This window comes from Tinamus guttatus, unplaced genomic scaffold (genome assembly GCF_059628265.1).
Source record: "Tinamus guttatus ecotype Peru unplaced genomic scaffold, ASM5962826v1 Tinamus_guttatus_pri_ptg000052l, whole genome shotgun sequence".
In the NCBI taxonomy this organism is placed as follows: domain Eukaryota; kingdom Metazoa; phylum Chordata; class Aves; order Tinamiformes; family Tinamidae; genus Tinamus; species Tinamus guttatus.
This window is the reverse complement of record NW_028288586.1, coordinates 8,017,910-8,039,506: the sequence shown is the minus strand read 5'-3', so window position 1 is coordinate 8,039,506 and position 21,597 is coordinate 8,017,910. Positions and strand designations below refer to the sequence as shown.

General features: G+C 37.4%; 1 protein-coding gene across 1 annotated transcript in view; it reads left to right on the top strand.

The window, feature by feature from the left end:
- Positions 1 to 891: 891 nt before the first annotated feature.
- Positions 892 to 21,597, top strand: part of JAKMIP1 (janus kinase and microtubule interacting protein 1) — a 76,149-nt gene continuing 55,443 nt past the window's right edge. Inside the window, exons 1-3 of the mRNA XM_088540001.1 lie at positions 892 to 969; positions 13,161 to 13,434; positions 19,808 to 20,302. Of these exons, the coding sequence (XP_088396127.1) occupies positions 13,306 to 13,434; positions 19,808 to 20,302 (624 nt within the window). The 5' untranslated portion in view covers positions 892 to 969; positions 13,161 to 13,305. The remainder of the gene's footprint in view (positions 970 to 13,160; positions 13,435 to 19,807; positions 20,303 to 21,597) is intronic.

Below are 21,597 nucleotides of genomic sequence, written 5' to 3'. Positions count from 1 at the left end.
GTTATCCAAGGGGTAAAAAAAAAAAAAAAAAAAAATAAAAAAATCAACAACTCCCTATCTGTGGTTTTGCTGTTCACCTTATTTGATTAGTTATATTTCTTGTATATTGTTGTCTTACTTGATTAGACTGTTGCTGATATTTCCAAAAAATCTCCTCAGAATGGCTGTGTAAACCAAAGCGACTTTGTGCAGGGACAGTACTGATCTGCAGGGAGACTTCTCCTTCATGCAGCTCTGCACGGGCTTTTTGCTTTAGAGAAATGAAACATGGCTGTTTCTGTGGGGGAAGAAAAGCAGATTACTATTGCATACTGGATGAAAGGTCAGGTACCTTGTTTTAGTTGTGTCTCTGCTTAACTGATGGATCTTGAAATTTGCCACATTCTTTTTGTTATTCTGTTCTCTGGTTGTATCTTAAGAGGTTCTCGTTCTTGCTCTCTCTCGCTCTCTCTCTCTCTCTTTTTTTTTTTTTTCCTCCTCCTTTTTACCATTCTTCGAACAACCCATCTGGGCTGACTAATCCTCAATACAATTATCTGTTTTTCCCTACCGTGTGATTATAGATCTATTATTTGTCAAACAGTAAAGCGCTTGAATAATATCCTTGTATCTGGATAGTTTCTTACTTGCAAGTATTGAGGTTTGCTAAGAAGGCAGGGCATTTGGGTAGCTGATAGCAGGGCAGCTGCTGGCTGAGTTCCCATGTGTGTTTTACAGTTAGATAAGTATATGGCTGGTAATGCTCTTGCTGTGATAAGATAGGTAATGTTTTACTTGATCATTTAAAACTGCTCATCTGCATTTTGAATGTTCACATGGGATACTAAAAAGGAAACAAATCTGTTCCTAAGCCATGAAGAGGTCTTTTGCATCTTTAAGGTTGCTGTCTGGTGTTAAACATAACAGACCTTCAGTCTATTGTGAAGCTCCTTGTTTCTTAAGAAACAAGAGTGCATGGGCAAAAAAGAGGTATGGAACATTGGAAAATTTTAGCAGGGAGGGATCCTGAGGCTGGGAGATTTAATGTTGCTTTAAAGTAACTGTCTTTGTAAATCTGGTGCTTCTCTTGGTATGGCTTAGTAATGGTTGGTTTTCTAGTTCTCCGTCTGTTTTTCTTCACTCCTCCCTTCAACCCATCTATGGAAAAAGCCTGCAACTCTAAATGGTGCATTATGAATATTGAGCATCTGTGGTATGATCTGGCTATAGAAATATAATGTGATGTAGAAAATTGCCTGTGTTATACATAGCAATTATAAAGTGATGATTTCCGGGAGAATAGCTTTGAAGGACTTAATGATCTCACTACCTGAAGCTTGTCCTTTCTGAAGAAAATCCATCCTGAGAACATACTATATACATACTGTGTATATAACATTGTAACATATGTTAATGTCAATAGTTATATGTTTAGAAACAATACAAATGTTACAAGAATCTCTATATTGCAAATCATAAGTAAAAGCATATTATGAAATGTTCTGTTTACGTGTTTCTGTCTTATAATCAGCTTGGGCAGTAACAATCTAAGTTCATTTTCAGGTCATTAGCTCAATCCTGCAGTTTTGCAGTTAAATACTTAGGGTGATGTAATATACTGTTATGAGGAAGTTGCTTTGTATTAAGCTTCTGTTTACACTGTGAAGACCTTTCTGGTCACCTTTCCATGATGATTAACTTATAGTGTATTTTTTTTTTTCTGGGAATAGTAGTGTTCATACTTTAGGAAGAATTCTCTCTATTTAGGGCTTAGGAAAATGGATAATAAAAGCTGACAGTGCAAATCTGAAAGAGAATATGATGAAATAGTATTTCTTTTCATGTGGGCAGAATGATTGGTTTTGTAGGCGTGCTCTGAAGCTAGCACCCTCAAGGATACAAATTGTATTTAGTCTGGATGACTAACATTTTGAAAAAAAGTTGAGGGAGGGGTGGAAGAAATGAGAACTAAATCACTTAAATATGGAAAAAAAAAATAAATTTGATACACCCGGATTAGGTGATATAGCTCCTGGGCTGCTTGTTCACATCGGATCTATCTGCAACCCCCGGCCTGTGTGGGCTGTGGTGCTGTGTGGGCTTGATAAATTTGTTGCTGTTAAAACTATAGTAAAGGCTCTGGGGAGAGGAAATAAATTCTGATTTGGTCATGGTTTACCTAGTCAAAATTAGGATGTGCCAAGAAGAACTGGAGGAGGGAACACGCTGAGATAGAAATGACAAAAGCACCTGATCTGTAGTGGAGATACAGCTACTGCTTCCCTGGGGCACTTGTATTTCTTTTATTGAGGAAATACTTTATTAAAGGTTTATTTAGTTAATAGGAAGGTGGAAAGGTATATAAAAATATAGTGTTTTGCTGTGTTTTTGAGACTGATCAGTGTCACTTTGGCTTTGTGATCAGCTGTGCTTTATTCCATCTGTTCAACAGCCCCTGTTTAATATTTCAGTACTTAAAACTGTGGAAAGCTGATTGCTTACCCTCTTAAGTAAGGAACTTGTTTTAAACTGCTTAGAAGGGGGTGGTTGTAGCAATTTCCTGTACCAGCATCATGTTATAATTCTCTTGCCTTCACACTTAAAAAAGAAAAACCTAAACCTTATGTTTAAGTAAGTGAATGTCTGGTAGGAGAAGGTAAAGGGGGCTTGTGCAAGTTTTAGTTGCTGTGTTTAGTTATTCGCTTTAGGTAAAATACTGCCCTTTCTTTATGGTCTGCTTTCTGAGATATTATATTGAAATGAAAGGTTCACTTCCAAATAAAGGCAAATTTCCTAGTTAAAAGAGTTAAGAATGTTTTCTGTGGAGTTGAGCAGTAAAGCATTTTTTTACTCCTCTGCACACCCAGAAGAGCCTGACTCTGATGGCATTCAGCAGTGCTTGGGGTATGCTGTTAGCAATGTTACTGCATAACTTAAAAACAATCATCTTAACTGCCTTGCATAAAAACCTAAAATTACATGTGCAATAATCTGTTTTTAAGCACTCTTCCAAATCAATGAAGTTTACTTTGGTGCCCATATTTTTATGCACTGATTAAATTCAGCAGAACTCCCAAACACTTTGGGACTAACTTGGGCTGCAGTCTGTCCTGTATTCTGTGGTGGCTTTTTGCAGAGTAATTCTGGCTTTTTGTGTTTTTAAAGCTAATTGTGTATTTCTCTTTTGAGCCGTGTTAAACTGAACTTTGCTTGTTTCTTACCTTATGTTCTGAGGAGTGTTTTAGCATTATGATTTTAATGCACATGTTTTGGGATAAAGGTATTAAGAATATTCTGCAAGTGTTCAACCTTGGCTAACATGTTCAACCCTTTTCTGCTGGTGACCTACTTGCCAACATCGGTTCCAACAATCCTGGCACAGTTCAAATCAAATTTGTTGGCAGTTGCCAAAAAAGATGTTTTATTGGTATTCCTGCCGTGGTGGTGGTGTGTTTCCAGCTTGAGGGTGTTGAAGGAGGTTTATGCAAGGAAAGTCTTTAGTGTGTTTTGCTTTTTTTTTTTTAAATTATTTTTTTTCCTTTTGTGCTGCATCATGCCTGCTGCTGTTCTGTTTAAGCTGAGTAAGGAACGGGATTTAGCCTTTGGGCTGGTCCTCTGTGCCCTTCTTGCCTGCAGCTTTCCACTGCTGCACTGCTTCCAGGGGGAAATGATGGGAGGGAAAGGATAAGGAAGGACAGATGACTTCTGACAGAAACATCCAGTTTAAATGCTTTTGGCTTGGTGATGCAGTGTCACCATCTCTGCAGAACCAGACTATCATATTCACTCCAATGAGCACCCAAATAGCAGTGCTCGAAATGCCAGTGTTAGCTGCCAATTGCTAGAGCACTGTTGAAGGGAGGAAGTTGCCCAAATCAGCTCACTTGGCCCCTGCTAGCAGGTGCATGTGACTGATGGCAAAAACTCTTCCCTAGGGGAGAACATGCAAATCTCTGAAGTCTGTGCACGAGAAGAAAGCTCTAGCTCCCCAGGTGACATACAGGACACTGCTGTGTATCTGTAGTGCAAGATCTACAACAGTAGTGTGAGGAACCACAAATGAGAAAACATGAACAAGGCAGAGTCAAGTCTCCCCGTTTTTATATATACATATTCATATATATATTTTATATTATATATTAGATATCTGTAGGACTAAGGAGAGTTTTGGAGGATTAGATCTTGGACATTAAATATTCCTCTAGACCCCTATAGGGTGCCCAGGTCATCTTGTGAATCAGTATCCAATATACTTAGTTCTCTAGTTTATGGTCTTGTTTGTTCAATGAAGCAGCTTTTGGGGAAGAAGGTATATGAGAATTTCTAAATAGATCTTGCAAAGGAATTGCAGTTTTGTGGGACACTGAATCTGATGGCTCATGTTAACTAGCAGTTGTTGTAGACACTTGCTAGATTCTTGTAATCCCCCACTTCTGCGGTGGCTCAGTGCCTCGTAACTGTCCTTGTAATACCTTTGAGGTAGGCAAGCATAATCCCTGTTTTACTGAGAGATTAAGTGATTTGTTCAAGGTCACATAAGGAATTTGTGACAGAACTGTAGATGGAACCAAAGTCCATCAAGACTTGCCCTTTGCCTGTGAAATAATCTTTTTTTCGGGAAATATTCTGAGTTCTGGGGAATGAACGAGGTTTCTGTCTTCATGAACACTGTCATGTAGCAGAAATGCTTGATAATGATGGTCAACTGAAGTTTGTGAGGTCCTAAGTTCCTCAGGTACCCTTTGGGAATTTTGTGGCTTTTCAAAATTTAAATAATTGCCAGCTCTGCAGGATATATATTTATTTTTATATTGTGAATCAAGGAGTTTGCCTTTAAATGTGGAGCTTGATAGTCTCTTGGAGGAAAATAAAGCATGTTCTTCCATCAGTGGTCCTATAGGACTGGATCAATATATCAACATCTTTATTTTGGCTAAGACAGCTTGTTTTGAATGAGAAGACTTGTGGCAACAGAGCTCTCCCTTTGCATGTGAAGAAGTCTTGTCATGAAGCTGCCCGGAGCACAGCTGTGCAAGTCTCCTACAAGGGGAAGCAGTAGGACATGGACATGGACATGTACTCTGGCTGCACAATGAAAGTGGTTTGCATGTTTGGCAATCATGATCAACTGCACACGCAATAATTTCTGAAATCGGAGATGGTGAAAATGAATCATTCAAACCCCAGGTTGCTTCTCTGTTCAGCTGGTAACTAGATCACATCCAGATGTGGCTTTTCTCCACCTTATAATTACTTGACTTTCTTAAATGCTCAACCCTATCCTGATTTTGAAAATATTAAATAGTAAGAAAATAATAAACGTTTCACTGACTTTTTCTTCCCTTCCCATCCTGTCAGTGAATTGGGAATCTTATCCTTTTTCCCACTGCTGCTGATATGGCCTGCACATTTCCTACACAGTTGTCATTCTAGAGGCTCCTGCCTTTCCAGTTTCAGTTTTTAATGGTCAGTAATAAAAGAATGAAAAATCCAAAGGAACATTCCCGCAAAACTCAGGCAAATAATAAACAAACAGCAATTCAAAAGCTTCAAAAGCCTAAACTTTACAGGAGGTTAAGGTGTGGGGTTCTAGTGACAGCGAATCAATATTGGCATATGTCCCCGAACTTGCCATTTCTTGGCCCTACCTGGAAAGTGCTGCAGCTTGACTTTCCCACACCTGATTTTGCTCTTAAATACTGTGGCTTAAAGGGAAAGCTGCTGAGGAGTGAAAGCCCAGGGGGTCTCAATCATGCCTAGGGTACAGGCAGAGGGACAGAAAGCAGGTGTAGGTTGTTCTGAATGGCAGGGGTCCAGATACAAGCTGAATGGGAAAGGCTGTGCAGGGAGGGTTTCATCCTGTGAGTAGTTAATGTTTTTGCACCCAAAAGATTGCTTTTGGAGTGTTCCTTTGCAGTGGAATGGCAGTGACAGATGTCCATAGACTCACAGTAAATAGTTTGTTTTAAGTTACATTTCTGAACTAATTCTTCAATTGCCTTCTGAGTATTTTATAAACCAGAGGCTTGTTATTACTTTAAAAACTTTTTAAAACTTTAAAAATTTTTATATAAATATAATGTGGTTCCTGTTGCAAGGATAGATGATGATATTTTCTGTTCTGTAAATAGTTTTTTAAAACAGTTTTAAAAAACATACACATAACATTGAAATTAATCTGTGATTGAACACATTTGGGATTCCTTCCTTCTCCCTGCTCTGTCCCCCGCACTGTGTGCTCAAACCTTCCCCTTTACTCCGCATTTACTCGTGATGATTTGTATAAATTCACAGCTACCTTTTTTGGATGAGCTGTTTGTGTCTGTTGAATTAGTGTGAGGCCATTAATGTTTTGGTGCTATACATGTCCTGCAGTGCTACTGATCAAAATAATTATTACTTGTTGTGTGATACATTTTGAGTGCATGTGTAGGTTTTAAATGAATTTGATATACGTTGGACTTTCGTAGCATTCGGTGACCTAGAAGCATATTTTAGTTTCATGTCTTTTAGCAGATGCACATGTGACACAGGCAAGCAGTTAATGGAAGTGAAAATGAATATATTGATGAAATTCATTCTGAAATTTGTCAAAATCTCTAGTTCTGTTAGCTGCTCAATAGAAGGGTGTGGAAGGCAGTGATTTGTGATGAGATGTCAAAATGCAGATACTGAATCTTGGGGGCAGTAGGAGTTTTTTGAAAGACTGCAGATATGGAAACTCAGCAGATCCCTTTTGCTGAGAGGCCATTGAAAGTAATAATGGGAGCAATTAATTACTACTGCTGACAGAAGAGTTTACTGACTTGTAATTACTACGTTCATCTGCAGCGTACCATCTGTCAGGCAGCCTTCTGAGTGAGGTATCGCACAATGATACTGTGGAATCTCTTTAAAGCAATAAGCTACCTCCACATAATTATGTGGAACAGCACTATAACACTATGAGCACACTATGCACAATAATTAAAAATGCTTAGGGTTTCTTTATTATTACTTTCTATAAAATTTGAACCTAAAAATTTATTGTTATCAAAATAGGTGTTGCTCAGTATGGTAGACTGTGGAAGTGCAGTAACGTGTGGTTCTTAGTTAGCAATAATGATGTTCATATTTTTTTTGTGGGGGAAAAAATAATGTAAATGTACAAGTGGCACTTAGAAGTATTCTACTGTAAGGAAATTCTGCAATTCTCTAAGTGGGATAGAATTAAAAAAAAAAACTCAGAAAGCTCAGCTCTTAAAGAAATAGAACTGTCTCTGTAGATGGTTAACAAACGGCTATTAAAATATTATTAGTCTACAATGTATTTAGTAAATTATTTTAGTACCTTGATTTTTATTTGTTGGCTGGGAAAAATATTATTTTATATGATGTGGAATACTGATGGCTTTTGCTTTTACCAGTTCAGCCATGTTTTATTATACAGAACTGAGAAGTGAAGCAGGAATGTAGGTCATTTGAGCCTTTTGAGAAATTTGCCTTGGGCTTTATGAGCTAAGAATGTTGTCTTTTCCGTACAGTCTTCGTCTCATTATTACCCTTTTTTAAAAGCACAACATAGGTAGACTGGCCGTTACTTCTGAAGATAATATATTGCACCTGCATCTACTGAATTTAGTGCTGTTGGATAAAAGGATAATAAATTATTTAAAGTTCTTTGATATTCAGAATTGTGCTGTCTTAATGATCTTCAATCTCACATTCACAGGACTAGCAAGGGTTATTAGTGGCACAGGGATTCCTAGTGAGGTGTGTAGTTTTGCAAAGGAAACACTGAAGTAAATGAAGCAGCATCTTTTACTCATGGGGGCAAAGCATCTGGGCAAAGAAGTTTTTATCCCTTATGCAGTTGTATGAATGCCTGTTAGTCTTCTGGGAAGCTTTGGGAAGCTACCAGTAAGAAAATGAAAAATTGCATTAAGCTAAATGATTTTAGTCTGGGACATATATTGAAATATATTGAAAAAGTAATGGAGTCTTTGATATAGCTGCCCTAGAATATATGAACAGACCAATAAAATAAAAATTATAAGGTATGCTTACATGCAAGTAATTATGGTTCATTTTCACATATTCAGAGAGTGTTTTCCCCCCTTCAGCTTCCCCCAAAATTTTCAGTGCTCTTTGAAGTGACACTTTTCCAAAATTATGTAGTTCATGGAGAGTAGTGTGCACAGGGACTCCTCGAGCCTGAGAATAACTGTGGCACAAAAACTCCTGAGGTGGTGTTTCTGCTAACTCGCTATTGAGTGTGTAGTGTCTTTTTCCTGTGTCTTCTATTAGTAATCCTAATTCAGATTCCTGCAATTTCTGCTCTAGTACTTAACTTGATGTACAGAAAAAAAAAAAAAAAAAGAGTAATGATCAAATCACTGTTTGTATTGCATTTGGAGTTTTACAGGAATAATAAATGGAATGTGTATGACTGAGAATCCCTTATAGCATATGAATTCATTATTCTGAATTTCCCAGCTGATTTGATATATAGCACAATTATTGGCTTCAAATGTAGATGAAAGGGCTCAAGATGAAGAAAAAAAAAAAACTGTAGGATGGCAGAGTCTCAATTAGTTAATGAGCTATGTAAACCAGCTTTAGGTATTAGAGACAAATAACTTGGTAATATTTTTATATTTTCAGATCTATAGCATAGCTGTGGAAATGAAAAATAACTCATAAAATACAATGCGGGGGTTGTCTTCGAATACAATTGGCAAAATACAGGAGACAGTGTTATCTTCTTACAAGGTACTGGATAAAAATCTATGCTTTCTATCTACTTAAAACATTAAGAGCATACTAGGAAGGAAGCAAAAACACAAAGAGGAAAAAAATAATATTTCTCGTATTTTGCCTGAAGAGAGAAGTTTAGGATTGAGAAGAGGAAGAAGTGATACAGCAAAATCGCCAAAAGATGACTTATTTCAATTTTGCCTTAAAAACAGAGAGCAGCACAAGGGCACTGTTTAGGAAAGAGGGAGGGGAAAAAAAAAAAAGTGAGATGCCGTTCTGCCATACTGTTCACTGAATCACGGACATGTGTCTATAACCATGCCTAACTTTCAAAGAAGTTACTATAATATGTTAAAATACCTGAGGGGGGAATGTAGGGAGGATGGGGTCAAACTCTTCTTGGTGGTGACCAGTGACAGGACAGAGCCCTGGAACAGGCTGCCCAGAGAGGCTGTGGAGTCTCCTTCTCTGGAGATCTTCCAAAGCCGCCTGGATGCCACCCTGTGCCACGTGCTCTGGGTGTCCCTGCTGGAGCAGGGGGGTTGGACTACATAATCTCTAGAGGTCCCCTCCAACCTCAACCATTCTGTGATTCTGATTTTGTTTCCTTATCTCAAAGTGCCCTCATTCATATAGAACAATTATTTCTAAATAAAATCCTGTAGTAAAATCTCTTTTTTTTATCTACAGTATATTTCTAAATGAGGACAACAATGTAGTGAATAACATATTAGAAATTTTTGAAACATGGGATACTTAACGTTATGTAGTTGTATGATTTTAATGACAAATCTGAGGGCAGGTTTTTATTGCACTGTAACAAGGTAATTTTTTTGTAATCCATTTGAATCCATGGCATCCTGGATAGGTACACTGAAAAGTAGATATGCTAAAATGTACTAGCTATATATATATGTGTGTGTGTGTGTATATATATATATATACTTTTTTTTTTTTCTCTAAAAAGAGACAGGGAAGGGGGCACCGTGTTTACACAAAAGCTTATGCAGAAAACATTATATTTTGAAGGTTATATATTTTAAAGGGAAAAAATAAAAACAAACTAAAGACCTAACTGCTCTGGTTATTCTTTGATAAACAGAAATTTACTACTTTCTGTGTTCTTTCTAAAGTCCACTCAAAATGACATTTCACTCTGTAGAGATGGCAGGTATCACTCTTGATTGCTGTGACCTTGTCTCAGAGGAAACCAGCACTCACAACCTGGCAATATTCACACAAGTCATGTAGGAGAGCAAATGCTTGCACAGAAGATGCGGGGATATAGATTTTTCTTCTTTTTTTTCTCTCCATTGGTGTGCAATATTTCCTTTTCCCCTTTCTGCGTTTACTTGTTTACGGATTTGACGTTTCACTTGCAATGACTCGCTAACAACCTCATCTTGCAAAAATCCTGCTGAATCTGAATGTTGTTTACACCTGAATCAAGGCTGGAATGATGAATTTTGGATGATAACAATTTTTTTTTCTTATCATATTTCGTTTTATATTACTGTAAGAGACTTGAGTTCTCTAAAGATATAACTTTCTCCTTTTCCAAGTATTTATAGAATCATATTTAAAGACCTTTTTAAAGGGAATTGTTTTTCACCAGACATTATGAAGTTCCTCAATTTTTAACTCTTCTGGAATCAGAATCAAGACACTTTCTAGTGTGTGTGTATTTTTGTTTTGTTTTTTTTTGTTGTTGTTTTTTCAGAAAATTGATTTTTTTTTTCCTGTGTTACTGAAATGTTATATTAATATTAAACATCTGAAAACATCCTATAGCAATTCAGGATTTAATTCTGAAACACAAGGAAATGTGTTTTCCTGGAGTCTGTAAAATAAATAGAAAGAAGAGAAATTGAAGGTGGATCGTTGCATTGTTCAGGTGATTGGTTTTCCGGATATTTTTAGTAGACAATTAAAGGTACAATTTAATGAATTTCCTACAAGGTATAACAAAAATGGAATAACAGTCTGTTAACCACATTACAGTACTTAGATCTTTTGCACACCAACCCCCAAACCACAGAGCAGAAGATTCAAATCCTTTCAAGTTTTCTTCCTGCCAGTCTGTGTTCCTATAAGATTGACTTGGGACTTCAAATCCATTCATCTTTCTTCCCAATTGCTTGTGAAGTATAAAATTTAGCCAAATGTCGTGAAGGTTTGCAGTATGTTTGTATAGCTCAATGGAGAAAGTGGCTATTTTTCTTACTGAGTTACAAGATAACTATGTTTTACCATGACCTTTATCCAAACGGTTAAGTGTGGATACTCAAGTAGATCAGCATCCAGGCACTTGCTTGTGCTAACCTTTTAATATGGGAAAGAAGATATATATTTATACCCTATCTGGATTTTGTACCTGCTGAGAGTGGTAAGAGAGACTCTGTGTTGCCATAGTTCCAGTTTTTGAAATAGGCTGTAAGATGTATTTAGGGAAGAATAAAAATGGTAATGTTTCTGTGCTCAGAAACATTAAAAAAAAAAAAATTCTGGTAGGCTTTTTTTTTTCTCCCCCTCACCCCCAGGTCCTGAACCTCATGTTTAACTCTTGTCAGTTAAGGGGAAAAGATAAGCACCCAAATGTTAACAAACCACCACTGAACCAAGAGGGAGAATCTTGAGCCATTACTTTGACTCAGTAAGATACAACTCTCTCAGTATTTCTTGGGGCTTTATTTTGGATTTCTTATGTGCTTGAGGTAGGCAATACTTGACCTCCCAAAATGTCTTGGATGACTGAAGAATAAGTGTAGGTGTAGAATATGTGTGACTGAAGAATATGTGTGTGTTTTCATGGAAACAGGTGAAGAGAGAAGGTGATTTCTGCATCAGATGAAGGGCTGTTGTAAAGACTGGTTGTTTAGGCACTAAGTGACAGAATTCGTCCCATCTTAGATGCTTAAGTACTTCAAAGAGTAGCATTGACATCTTTTAATTTTTTAAGTCAATTTAAGAATTCAGTATAATTTGCACAGCCCCTAATGCATGTTATATGTAGATCCTCAAATTCCCAAAGATAGAAAGCGGTATTCGGGTGCTTTATGACAGGACCTTATTTGTTAGAGGGATGGACTGGAGTGATGGTGACTCCTCTACAAAATATGAATTTATAAAGTTACATAATCATAGAATCATAGAATGCTTAAGGTTGGAAGGGACCTTTAGAGCTCATCTAGTCCAACCCCCCTGCACATGCAGGGTCACCTATAGCACGTGGCACAGGACTGCAGGCAAAGTTTTGATTTTTCTTAAATAATCATCTACTGATTTAAATAATTTGGACAGAAAATCAAATAATTTTGACTGCAGCAGGAATTTTACCAATAAGGATTTCAAGAGGTGGACTTTGAGCTAAGGACCACTTAATTCCTCATAGACCATTCTGAATGATGTGAAATTATTAGATACTAGAACTGCACATCTGCATTATTTTTCCTTTTAGCTGTCCAGAGATATAGTAGAACTCACCAAGTAATATTTGCCTGCAGAAGCACAGAGCCTCATACTTAATAAATGTAAAAGTCAAAAGTAGGAACCTCTTTGCTTTTTCAGGAATTTAATGATTAAAGATAGTTAGATATTTAAAATGAGAAGAGGAAATGGATTTGGAAGCCATTTCAGCATTCAGCATTGGAAGAACAGTTTTTTCCTTTGGAGTTATTCTCAGAGGGGAGCAATGAGGAAGAAAAAAAACAGATTAAGCTTCTGTAAGTTGAAGCAAACTAATTTTCTGATTTCCTGATGATTGGAACTAAGGTTCTTTGCTATTGATATTCACTTTGAATATTAAATAAAGCTGATTTTAATAATTGAATACATTTTAAGTTTAGACAGCAACTGTGGAATGAAAATGAAGTTAAGTAACTTAATGTTTTGGTTAGAGTGTTTGAAACAAGATTAACCTTTAAGTTAAAAAAAGGAAAAAAAAATCAATGTTTTCTAAGACCATTTCTGCATTTCTTAATGTGCTTCTATGATAATTTTGGATAATATATCATAGGCAGTAGCTTTAGGTGAGAGGTGCTTACTCCTTAGTACCAGAATTAAAATATTCCCATCAAATCCCCACAAGTCTCAATCCAGGATTGTCTCAGTACCTCTTGGGAATCATAAGAATAGTCAGGTCCTGAATAAGATATGATTTATGCTAATGTATTTTATTCATCATGACAGCAAACCAGTTTGTTCCTGGGGGCATAGGATCCATTAGATATTTTTAGATGTTGATAAAATATTGTGAAATGTCTGATCATTTTCTTTTGAAGTCTACTACACTGTGCAATATAGTACCTACCACAAGGAAGTTTAAGGTGCTTTAAGACTGGATGAACTTAATTCTTGTTTTTGCAACTTTTTTATATTTTGTGATAATCCATTTTGCTTACTGGTGTAAATTCATACTTCTTTTCTGGCTATTTTTCTTCTTTCAGGATGTGAGGGACAGCAACCACGATGGCAGAGCTTTATGTGAAGAATATTGAGTACTATATGACTCTTAAATGCTAAAAGCAGGAGGCCCCTAGCTGATAGCTCAGCGTGGAGCAAAAACTTTTATTTTGAACTTCAAAAATAATTATGTCAAAGAAAAGTCGTGCCAAGGGGGAGAAGTGCGACATGGAGATTGAAGCACTACAAGCTGCTAATGAAGAGCTGCGGACTAAACTAACCAACATCCAGATAGAATTTCAACAAGAGAAAAGCAAGGTAAGTGCTGGGCATTTGGTGAGAGTTCTTCTAAATGGCAGCAGTGTTACAGGGCAACAGGCCTCACTGGTAAAATACAATAGAAGTGTATTTCTGAAGAAGTGAAATCATTTGAAGAAACATTGATAAACTGAAATCATAGTGTCAAACTAAAGGAATGTGTCATATGAAATATGAGAAGAACTTAGTGCTAAATTCAGTTTGCTTGATAATTATTTTAAATGCCCTGTGAAAGCAAGTAAATATCCCCAGACTTCCAGTTACTGAATTTTTCAGTGACAGCAATACAGATGACACTAGCTTACGGTGATTTAAAGGAAAAAAGGGAGTTTTGTATTAAATCTGAGCGCCGAAAACTGTATTTTGTAAAAACAAGTATATGCCAAGTCAAACAACAGCACACCATATTCAAAGCATGTCACTTAAATGCATACGGAGAATGTAAACTGACTAGAAGCCAACTGTATAGAAATTCTTATTTGATCTACGTAAGTTACAAGTGCTATTGCTCTGAGGTGTTGAATGATGTAGCTATTTGTATATGAAACACATCCATAACTGGCCTCTACCTAGCAAACGTTTGAATTAGCAGGTATTAGAATAACAAGGATACACCTAGGAGAAGTTGTTAATTCATACAATGTATATGTATTTATAAATGTCAGCCTTTATTTTTATATATCTCTGCATCATTTTAAAATGTGGACAGTTCAATAACGTTAGATATCTTCTATTAGTTTATTAATCTCAATCAGTGCATTTGACAGTCTGTGCACTGGAGAAGAATTAGTCTGTGTTTGCTTGATGTTGCTGCAGTTGAGCTTTAAGGGTTTATCAGTAGAGCAAGCATGCATAATAAATATGGATTCACTTTATATAAAATAATTTTGTTCCCTACTTGATTCTCTGTATCTGTGTAAAATTTCAGTTTGGAAGTGGTGGTGCTTCACAAGATCTTTGAAACACCTGGATAGTAATATTGCAGTATATTCTCATCTCAACAACCTTGTGTGATGCTCAACTTTTGGTGGTATTATTTTTATATTCTAATTAGGAAAAAAATCACCAGCCTTCAGGATTTATTTTCTTGTGGAGGAGGCCAGAAACAAAGCTTTAATTTTGCTTTGGCTAACATAATAGATACAGATATAAGGGATGGACAGTTATATTTGTGTTGGAAATTTTTCTTTATCCCATATTGGAGGAAGAGGCCATAAAATTCTCTATTTTGCACAACAGAAAAATCAAAATCCTGATGTTATTTTGTACTTCCTTAATGCTCATTACTGCAGTCCTTTTTAGACTGCAGGTGATATGATCTGTCTAAGCCTTTCTTCCTGCTTCCTGTGGATAAGCAGTAGTGAATAGGGAATAGTAGTGGATAGTTTTGTTGCTGTTGGCTTTCTCACCCAAATTCTCTTGTTTGATATAATCTATAACACAAGATCAGCCAAAAGTATTTCTGCTCCTTTAAACCACACACTGACCATACTAGTAGCTGAGACCCTCTAAAATTGAGTTTAACAGCTCCTAAATTGTGTAATAGACCTGTCCTCTTGTTTCCAGGGCCTTAGTGCTTCTGTTTGGGGTTCTGTATTTCTGTGTGAGAAAATATTCGTTACTTTTGAAATAGAATTTTACCAAAGAGATATCCAACACTTTGCGCATCTTTTCCAACATCGTTTTGTTTGTTGTTGAGGACATTTAAGAGCTTGCCCCTGTACAGTTGTTCCTGTTGGTGTTGGTGGATGTGCGTGCTGGTTTTGGGACACATGTTACTACAGGTCTTGCGGTTGGTGGTTTTGGCCTCTGGCATTTGAATGTTTGGACTCATTCATCTTGTGCTGGCTGATGTCCCAGACAGGTTTAATGAGAGTGGAGCAAAAGGTTGTGTGTCTCCCTCAGTTCTCCTTTCTGTAATTGGGAAAAATGTGATGATCATCTAGGAACTAAGTGGATGAAATATTGAAAGTAGATGAAAAACTATAGTTACTGCTATATATATTATTGTAGTTACTTACTGCAATTAGAAAGATGCCCTTGCCTTTGGGTAGGTTATTTTACAAAGGCAACTGAAGGGTTATCAGTTTAAATTCTCAATACATAGGCAAATCACTAAAAAGAAAAATTTAGGTCAAAAATTGGACAATAATTAACCAAGTTAGTAAGAGTAAATATTACAATGACAAATTCAAAATTGGTAAATGACTGAAAATGCTGGGTGTGATAATGTAACTTCTAGTCTGGGTAAAACAGCAGGGTGGAAGGAAACATCAGTGGACTGATATTACACTATGAGAAACCTACATTTGCAAGAATCGGCAAGAAATTATCTCAAACTTTTTAGCTGGTACTATGTTGGAAGATGTAGACAGAGCAAGGAGTGCTAAATAAAGTTGATGTTACAACGTGATTTTTAGGAAAACTCAGAACTCTAGTAGTGCCTTTGTAGTTAGACTCAAATTATCTACTAAGCTGTTCTTATGTGGAACAAGAGGAGAAGCACTGGAGGTTTCAGAAGTTTCTAGGAGATTTTGGTGTAGCATAAGGAAAAGATATACATTTCATATCTTCAGCTATTAGCAGAAATGCGTTTTCTGTGATCTTTTGATACTATCGCATAATCTTGACAGTTTCATTTAAAAGATTTTCAAGAGTGGAAATGCTTGAGGCGAGAAAAAATGCAATAGATTTGAGGACTTGGTTTCTTTTTCTTAGTAAGATTCATTTGTTGCTGGAAATGGACATATAAGAGGAGGATATTTATGAATGTGGACAGAATGAAGAGAGAATACAAGAGATTTGTTGCTATGAAGAAAATGATGAGGGGAAAAAAAATCAAGTAGATAAAAGAAGTAAGCAGGAAGGAAAAGTACCTGGCAAGAGTCAGCAGACTGCTGGTGAGCAAGCAAGCAGTGCACATTCCATCAAAGAAACCAATGGAGCCTGTCAACGGGGGGTCATCCCTGACTGCTGCTCTGCCTTGGGTAGGCTGTTATTAGAGATAGAGGTTTGGAGAAGCGGTTTGTGAAAAGCAGAATCAAGGCAGAATGACTTGGAGACTTAGGCAATTGGAAGTGATAAAAGCTGTTGCTTTCAGAAGATGAAATATGATAATGTAGTTGGGAAAGAAGCTGGGAGAATTCCTAGGCTATGAACTGAAGCAGCCAGCCTCCGAAAAAAGGTTAAGCCTCCAAATTGTCCAGAAAGCTGTCACCATTTTTCTCAGTCTTGAAAAATCTATGCTTAAAAGTTTGCTCCACACAAAGGTTCTCATGTGATAAATGTATGGATATTTAGAATGTCTTCCCTCAGAATAGTTTTAATTTTTGTGTGTTTTAACATAGAGTTCTTAAAATCCAGTTGATGGACAATTCAACAATCCTATGACATCCTAATCAGTTCAAATAGTTATTTATCTTCCTTGCTGAGGATTTTAATCTTCTTTTGTATTCTGGGAGCAGCCTGCTGAACAGTAATTTTCTCTTGCTTCTGCTACAAGATGAAGCATGTCATGTCACTTCCAAATAGGAAAGTCAGGTCCCCAGCACAGTAGCAGGCCTCAAGACTGAGGGCCTTATCCAGGCCCTCAAGACTGAGTGCTTTCTGATATAGAGACCAAGAGAGTTCATGCTTTAAAAAATAAAAAAGGGGAGTGAGGAGAAAATAAGAGGACTACTGCTGCTACTTCTCTTCAGCCTTCAGCTTCCCTGGGTGAGCAATGTTTAGTGCCTCTCAGAACCTTAGCTCTTGGGGCTGCTTGTCATTTGTCCTTGTTCTTGGGCTCCATCTCCATTCCAAATGATTGTCCTGGATGAATCTCTTAGGGTTCCTTCTAAAGTGGATCCCTAATGTGAATCCGCTTTTATGCAGAAATTGTGAAGATGATCCTTTCTTTCTCTCTTGCTCTCTCTCTTTTTTTTTTTTTTTTTCCCCTCCCCTCTAAAGTCACCCTCTTAGAAAAGGTCAGATGAACAAAGCTGCTTGAATGAAAGGTGATATCTATAGTTTCAATGTGTAGTAAAATACCTTTTTATAAAGACTTTTCTAAGTGGCCTAGCCTATTAGTGTTCAGATGCTCAGCTGAACATCTTGACCTCAGAAAGGTCCTTTCTAGGATGATGCCTAGAAAGGAAACAGTAGTTTCTTTCTCCAGTCAAAGTGGAAGGGGTCCTCCAAAAGCAGCTCCTCTTTCCTGCCCAGAAAAACTCAAGAGATGGAGAAAGGAAGAATTGTACGGGATAAGATATATGACAAGTCATCTTGGTACTTTCTGTTACAACCTGACAATACTTGTAAGGAGAAAGAAAAATCTTTCTTTATGTAAAAGAAGTATCTGGATCATCCTGGATTATGGTAGCAGTACCTGTGAAGTAAAATCTAGTTCTGAGCATGTCTGATTCAGAAAAAAATATATTTTCTGCAGCAGTAGGAGTACTGTCCACAGTATATCTAGAAGACTACCTTCATGAAAATGTTGGTATTTCCCTCTTCTCTTTACAGATGTTCAAATTATATTTTCATTGATCGATTCTCAAAGTTACTGTTAAAATATGTCATAAAACCTCCTACATGATGAAATTCTGTTCTTGCTTGAGGTGGAGTTGGAATGCTAGGAATCCTACAGTCAATGCTATGGGTTTGATGAATAACATGTTGATCTCATTTTAAGGTAACTCAAGTTCACTAGTAACCTTGGATTCACTTACAGCTTGTGTCAGAGGCTTTTTGGTTAAGATGCTCTGTCTTCCCAAAAACAAACATGCAAATGTCTATGTAAATTGAACCTCCTTTCAATAAACAAAGTAATAGTGTTTTCTGAGCCTTTTCTAAATGAGGATGATTGTTTTTAATCAACCCTTTGTGTCGACTCGTAGAATTCAGAACCATGGAAAAAAAATAGTCATTAATTATGCCTTCATCCTAAATGTTAGTTGAATATTAATGGAGCTCATTGTTGTGCTAAAATATTTGACAATCTGCAATTCTGGATATGTTTACCATAAATTAAATGCATCATGTGACTATATTTCCCAGCCTAAGTTAACTTAGTCTTTTAGGCATATGTGATAGTGGATAACAACCTGCTGCTCATTAACCTCAGCTAGCCATGAAGCACCCTATGTGCTGTGTAAGTCTGCGTTGCCAGTCAAGGTTAAAGCACAAGCCTTTGAAATCTCTGCTTGTCTATGACCGCTTTAGATCAGAGGATCATGTGCAGAGCCCATGTTTTGGTAGCCGCTGTGGTGGGGCATAGTATGAAAATGTTCCTGATATCAAGCATAATTAAATAAATTATAGCTTTGCCAATAAACTGTGACAGAGAAGCAAGCCTTTCTCTGGCTTTTTTTTTTTTTTTTTCCTGAATGAATGAATGTCTAATGCTACTTGAAAAAAGCATTGCTCCTCATGCAGCCTGCTGAGCGTTGCTTTATAATGAGGTTTCATCACAGTGGGTATCCCTATAATAGGCTATAAGAGCCTTCCTCTTCCCCTCCACCTTCATCACCCTTTGAATCACTGGCCAACCTTTTTTTTTTGAAAGTGTCTAGGGATTTTGAACACCAGTTTAGGATGTCCGGTATGTGGCCTCTTGAGTAACTTTGTTTTTGAGAAGGCCAATCCTGGTGCTTCTCCAGTAAATACTTTCACATTAAAGTAGCTAAGATATTAAAATCAATATCTTTGTTTTAATTTAGCTTTTGTCCCCTGTGTTGCTACTGATAAGGAGCCACATTTATTGAGGGGATTTTTTTCTCACCTGATTAGCAGGAAGCATCACAGGTGGAGGAGGGACTTGGCATGCAGGAATTCAAGACAGACCCCTGCTCGGGAAAAGGCAGCATGTGCTAATCAGGGAAGTCACTTGGTGCCTGCCCGAGCCTTCCAACTGCACAAGGATGTTGTAGGAATAAATCAGTAGGTGTGAAGATCTAAGACTCACAAGCATGCTTGAAGCAAGGTCCTTTAAATAAAATTTTCTAGCACTTCCTACTCAGGATAAACACAAATACCTTTCCTTCCCAGGTGATTCCTTTCTCCATTAACTTGCAGGGAACAGTGAGAGTAAGGTGGGAAGGAGGACACTTGGTAGGGAGAGGGGAAGTAGATTGGATACTGCACATTTTCCCTTTCCTTTTTTCTTTTTCCTCTAAAAATGAGCAGCTCTTGCCAATAGCTCATGTCCATAGGAGTCCCTCAAACACACACACAAGGCCTGTTTTCAGCATAAGATCTTTAGCTGCTTACTATTGAGTGTACTATTTTTGCTTTTGAGAAAGAGTTTTAAAAAATAATCTGGAAAAGGTGCCTATGTTGACCTTTTAAAGGCGTGGTGACAATGGTTAATGAGTTCTTTGTATTGATGTTGCAGGTAGGCAAACTGAGGGAGAAAATCCAGGAGGTGAAGCAGGAGCGGGAGCAGGAACAGCACAAACACACAGCCTACGTGTCCGAGCTGAAGGCCAAGCTCCACGAAGAGAAGATGAAGGAGCTCCAGGGTGTCCGAGAGCTCCTCATCCGGCAGCACGAGCAGGAGGTTGCACGGATGGCCAAAATCAAGGACGGTGAAATCCAGCGCTTGCAGTCAACAGTGAACGTCCTGCGGGACGGGGCAGCCGACAAGGTGAAAACGGCGCTGCTGAGTGAGGCCAAGGAGGAGGCTCGGAAAGCCTTCGATGGCGAGCGCCTCAAGCTGCAGCAGGAGGTCTTGGAGCTGAAGTCTGGCAAAAAGCAGCTCGAGGAAGCCTTGAACAACATTATGCAGGCAGATAAAATGAAGGCCGCTGACCTGCGCACTGCTTATCAGTCTCATCAGGAGGAGATTAACAGAATAAAGCGTGAATGTGAGAGGGAGTTCCGCAGGCTGGTAAGATTGTATTAAGCAATATGTATTTCACTTTACAGCAGCAGTCAAATTATTACTGTATTTGCCCACAAACAAGTGTCAGACCTGTTTTGCAGTAGCGTCTTGTAGCACTGCTGGTTGGTGCCATTGGTCACAGTTTCCTCTTCGTTATAGCACAGAACCGCAAATAGAGCAACAACCCAATCCATAGCTCTGCACCCCATCAAATAGAGTATGAATGAACCAAAATTTTCCAGCATGAGCATTTATTTTCTTAAATAAAAAATAAATTTGCCTTCCTTTTCCTTCTTGCTTGGCCTATATTTCCATATAAGGTTGCCTTGGTCAGAGAAGTCAGGTATTGGCTGTTTTGCAAGGAGATGCACATTTGTGAGATGGGGAAACTAAATTTTTTGAGAGATCTTATGTTTTTATTTGGGAAACCCATCTACTGATCCCAGTTCATGTCTCTGCACCTTCTGAAACCTTGTCCAGGTCATTCAGTTTTAAGGATCGTTGTCGTTTTTTTCTGTTTTTATGAAATTTCTCCAGTTGTGACTCTTTAGGCCTGAACTCTTCCACCCTTGGGTAGTAGGCTGCTCCATGGTTCATAGGACTTCAGTACAGATGACAAACTGCTTTGCTTGTACAGAATAGAAAAACAGGCAGTATTTCCTGTCAAGGGATGCCCTTAGTATTTTAAACTCTGCAACTTTGTAAAATATGAAGAATCTGTAAGATGGACTGTGCTTTGTAATACATTTACAGTAGTTTATCATCAAAGAACTGTTTGATACTATGATGCCTCCCATGTGTGTGCCAAGCTTTGGTTTTGCAAATACAGTCCAAAATTATTAAAGTATATAAAATATTTACCTCACATCAAGAAGGCTGGACTTTAAAATATCAACTTTCTTAAGCAAAAATATTTTACCAATTCGTATTCATAGACATATGTTGTTATTTTTTTTGTATCCCTTAGGAAAAATGATGGTGAGGGCAAGCTGCAAAAAAGATAATGACTGTTTTGTGGTGGTGATTTGTCTGAGGCAATGAAAGCTTTTATTGCAGTTAATATTTGTGCTTGAAATAAATTGGATATTGATCAGCTCTCAGGAGGCATCGTTTTCTTGATTAATTACAGACAACTGCAGAAATGAGGAATGAAAAATTTTTGTGAGCACATTTTTTTTTAAATACTTTGTTCCATATTATGAATTTATAATCTTAAAATCATGGCTATAAAGTAAAAGTTGTTTTAAAACTATTAAAAAGAAGAGATGGTTGCTACATTTTGGGCTTTTTTTTTCCTAGAT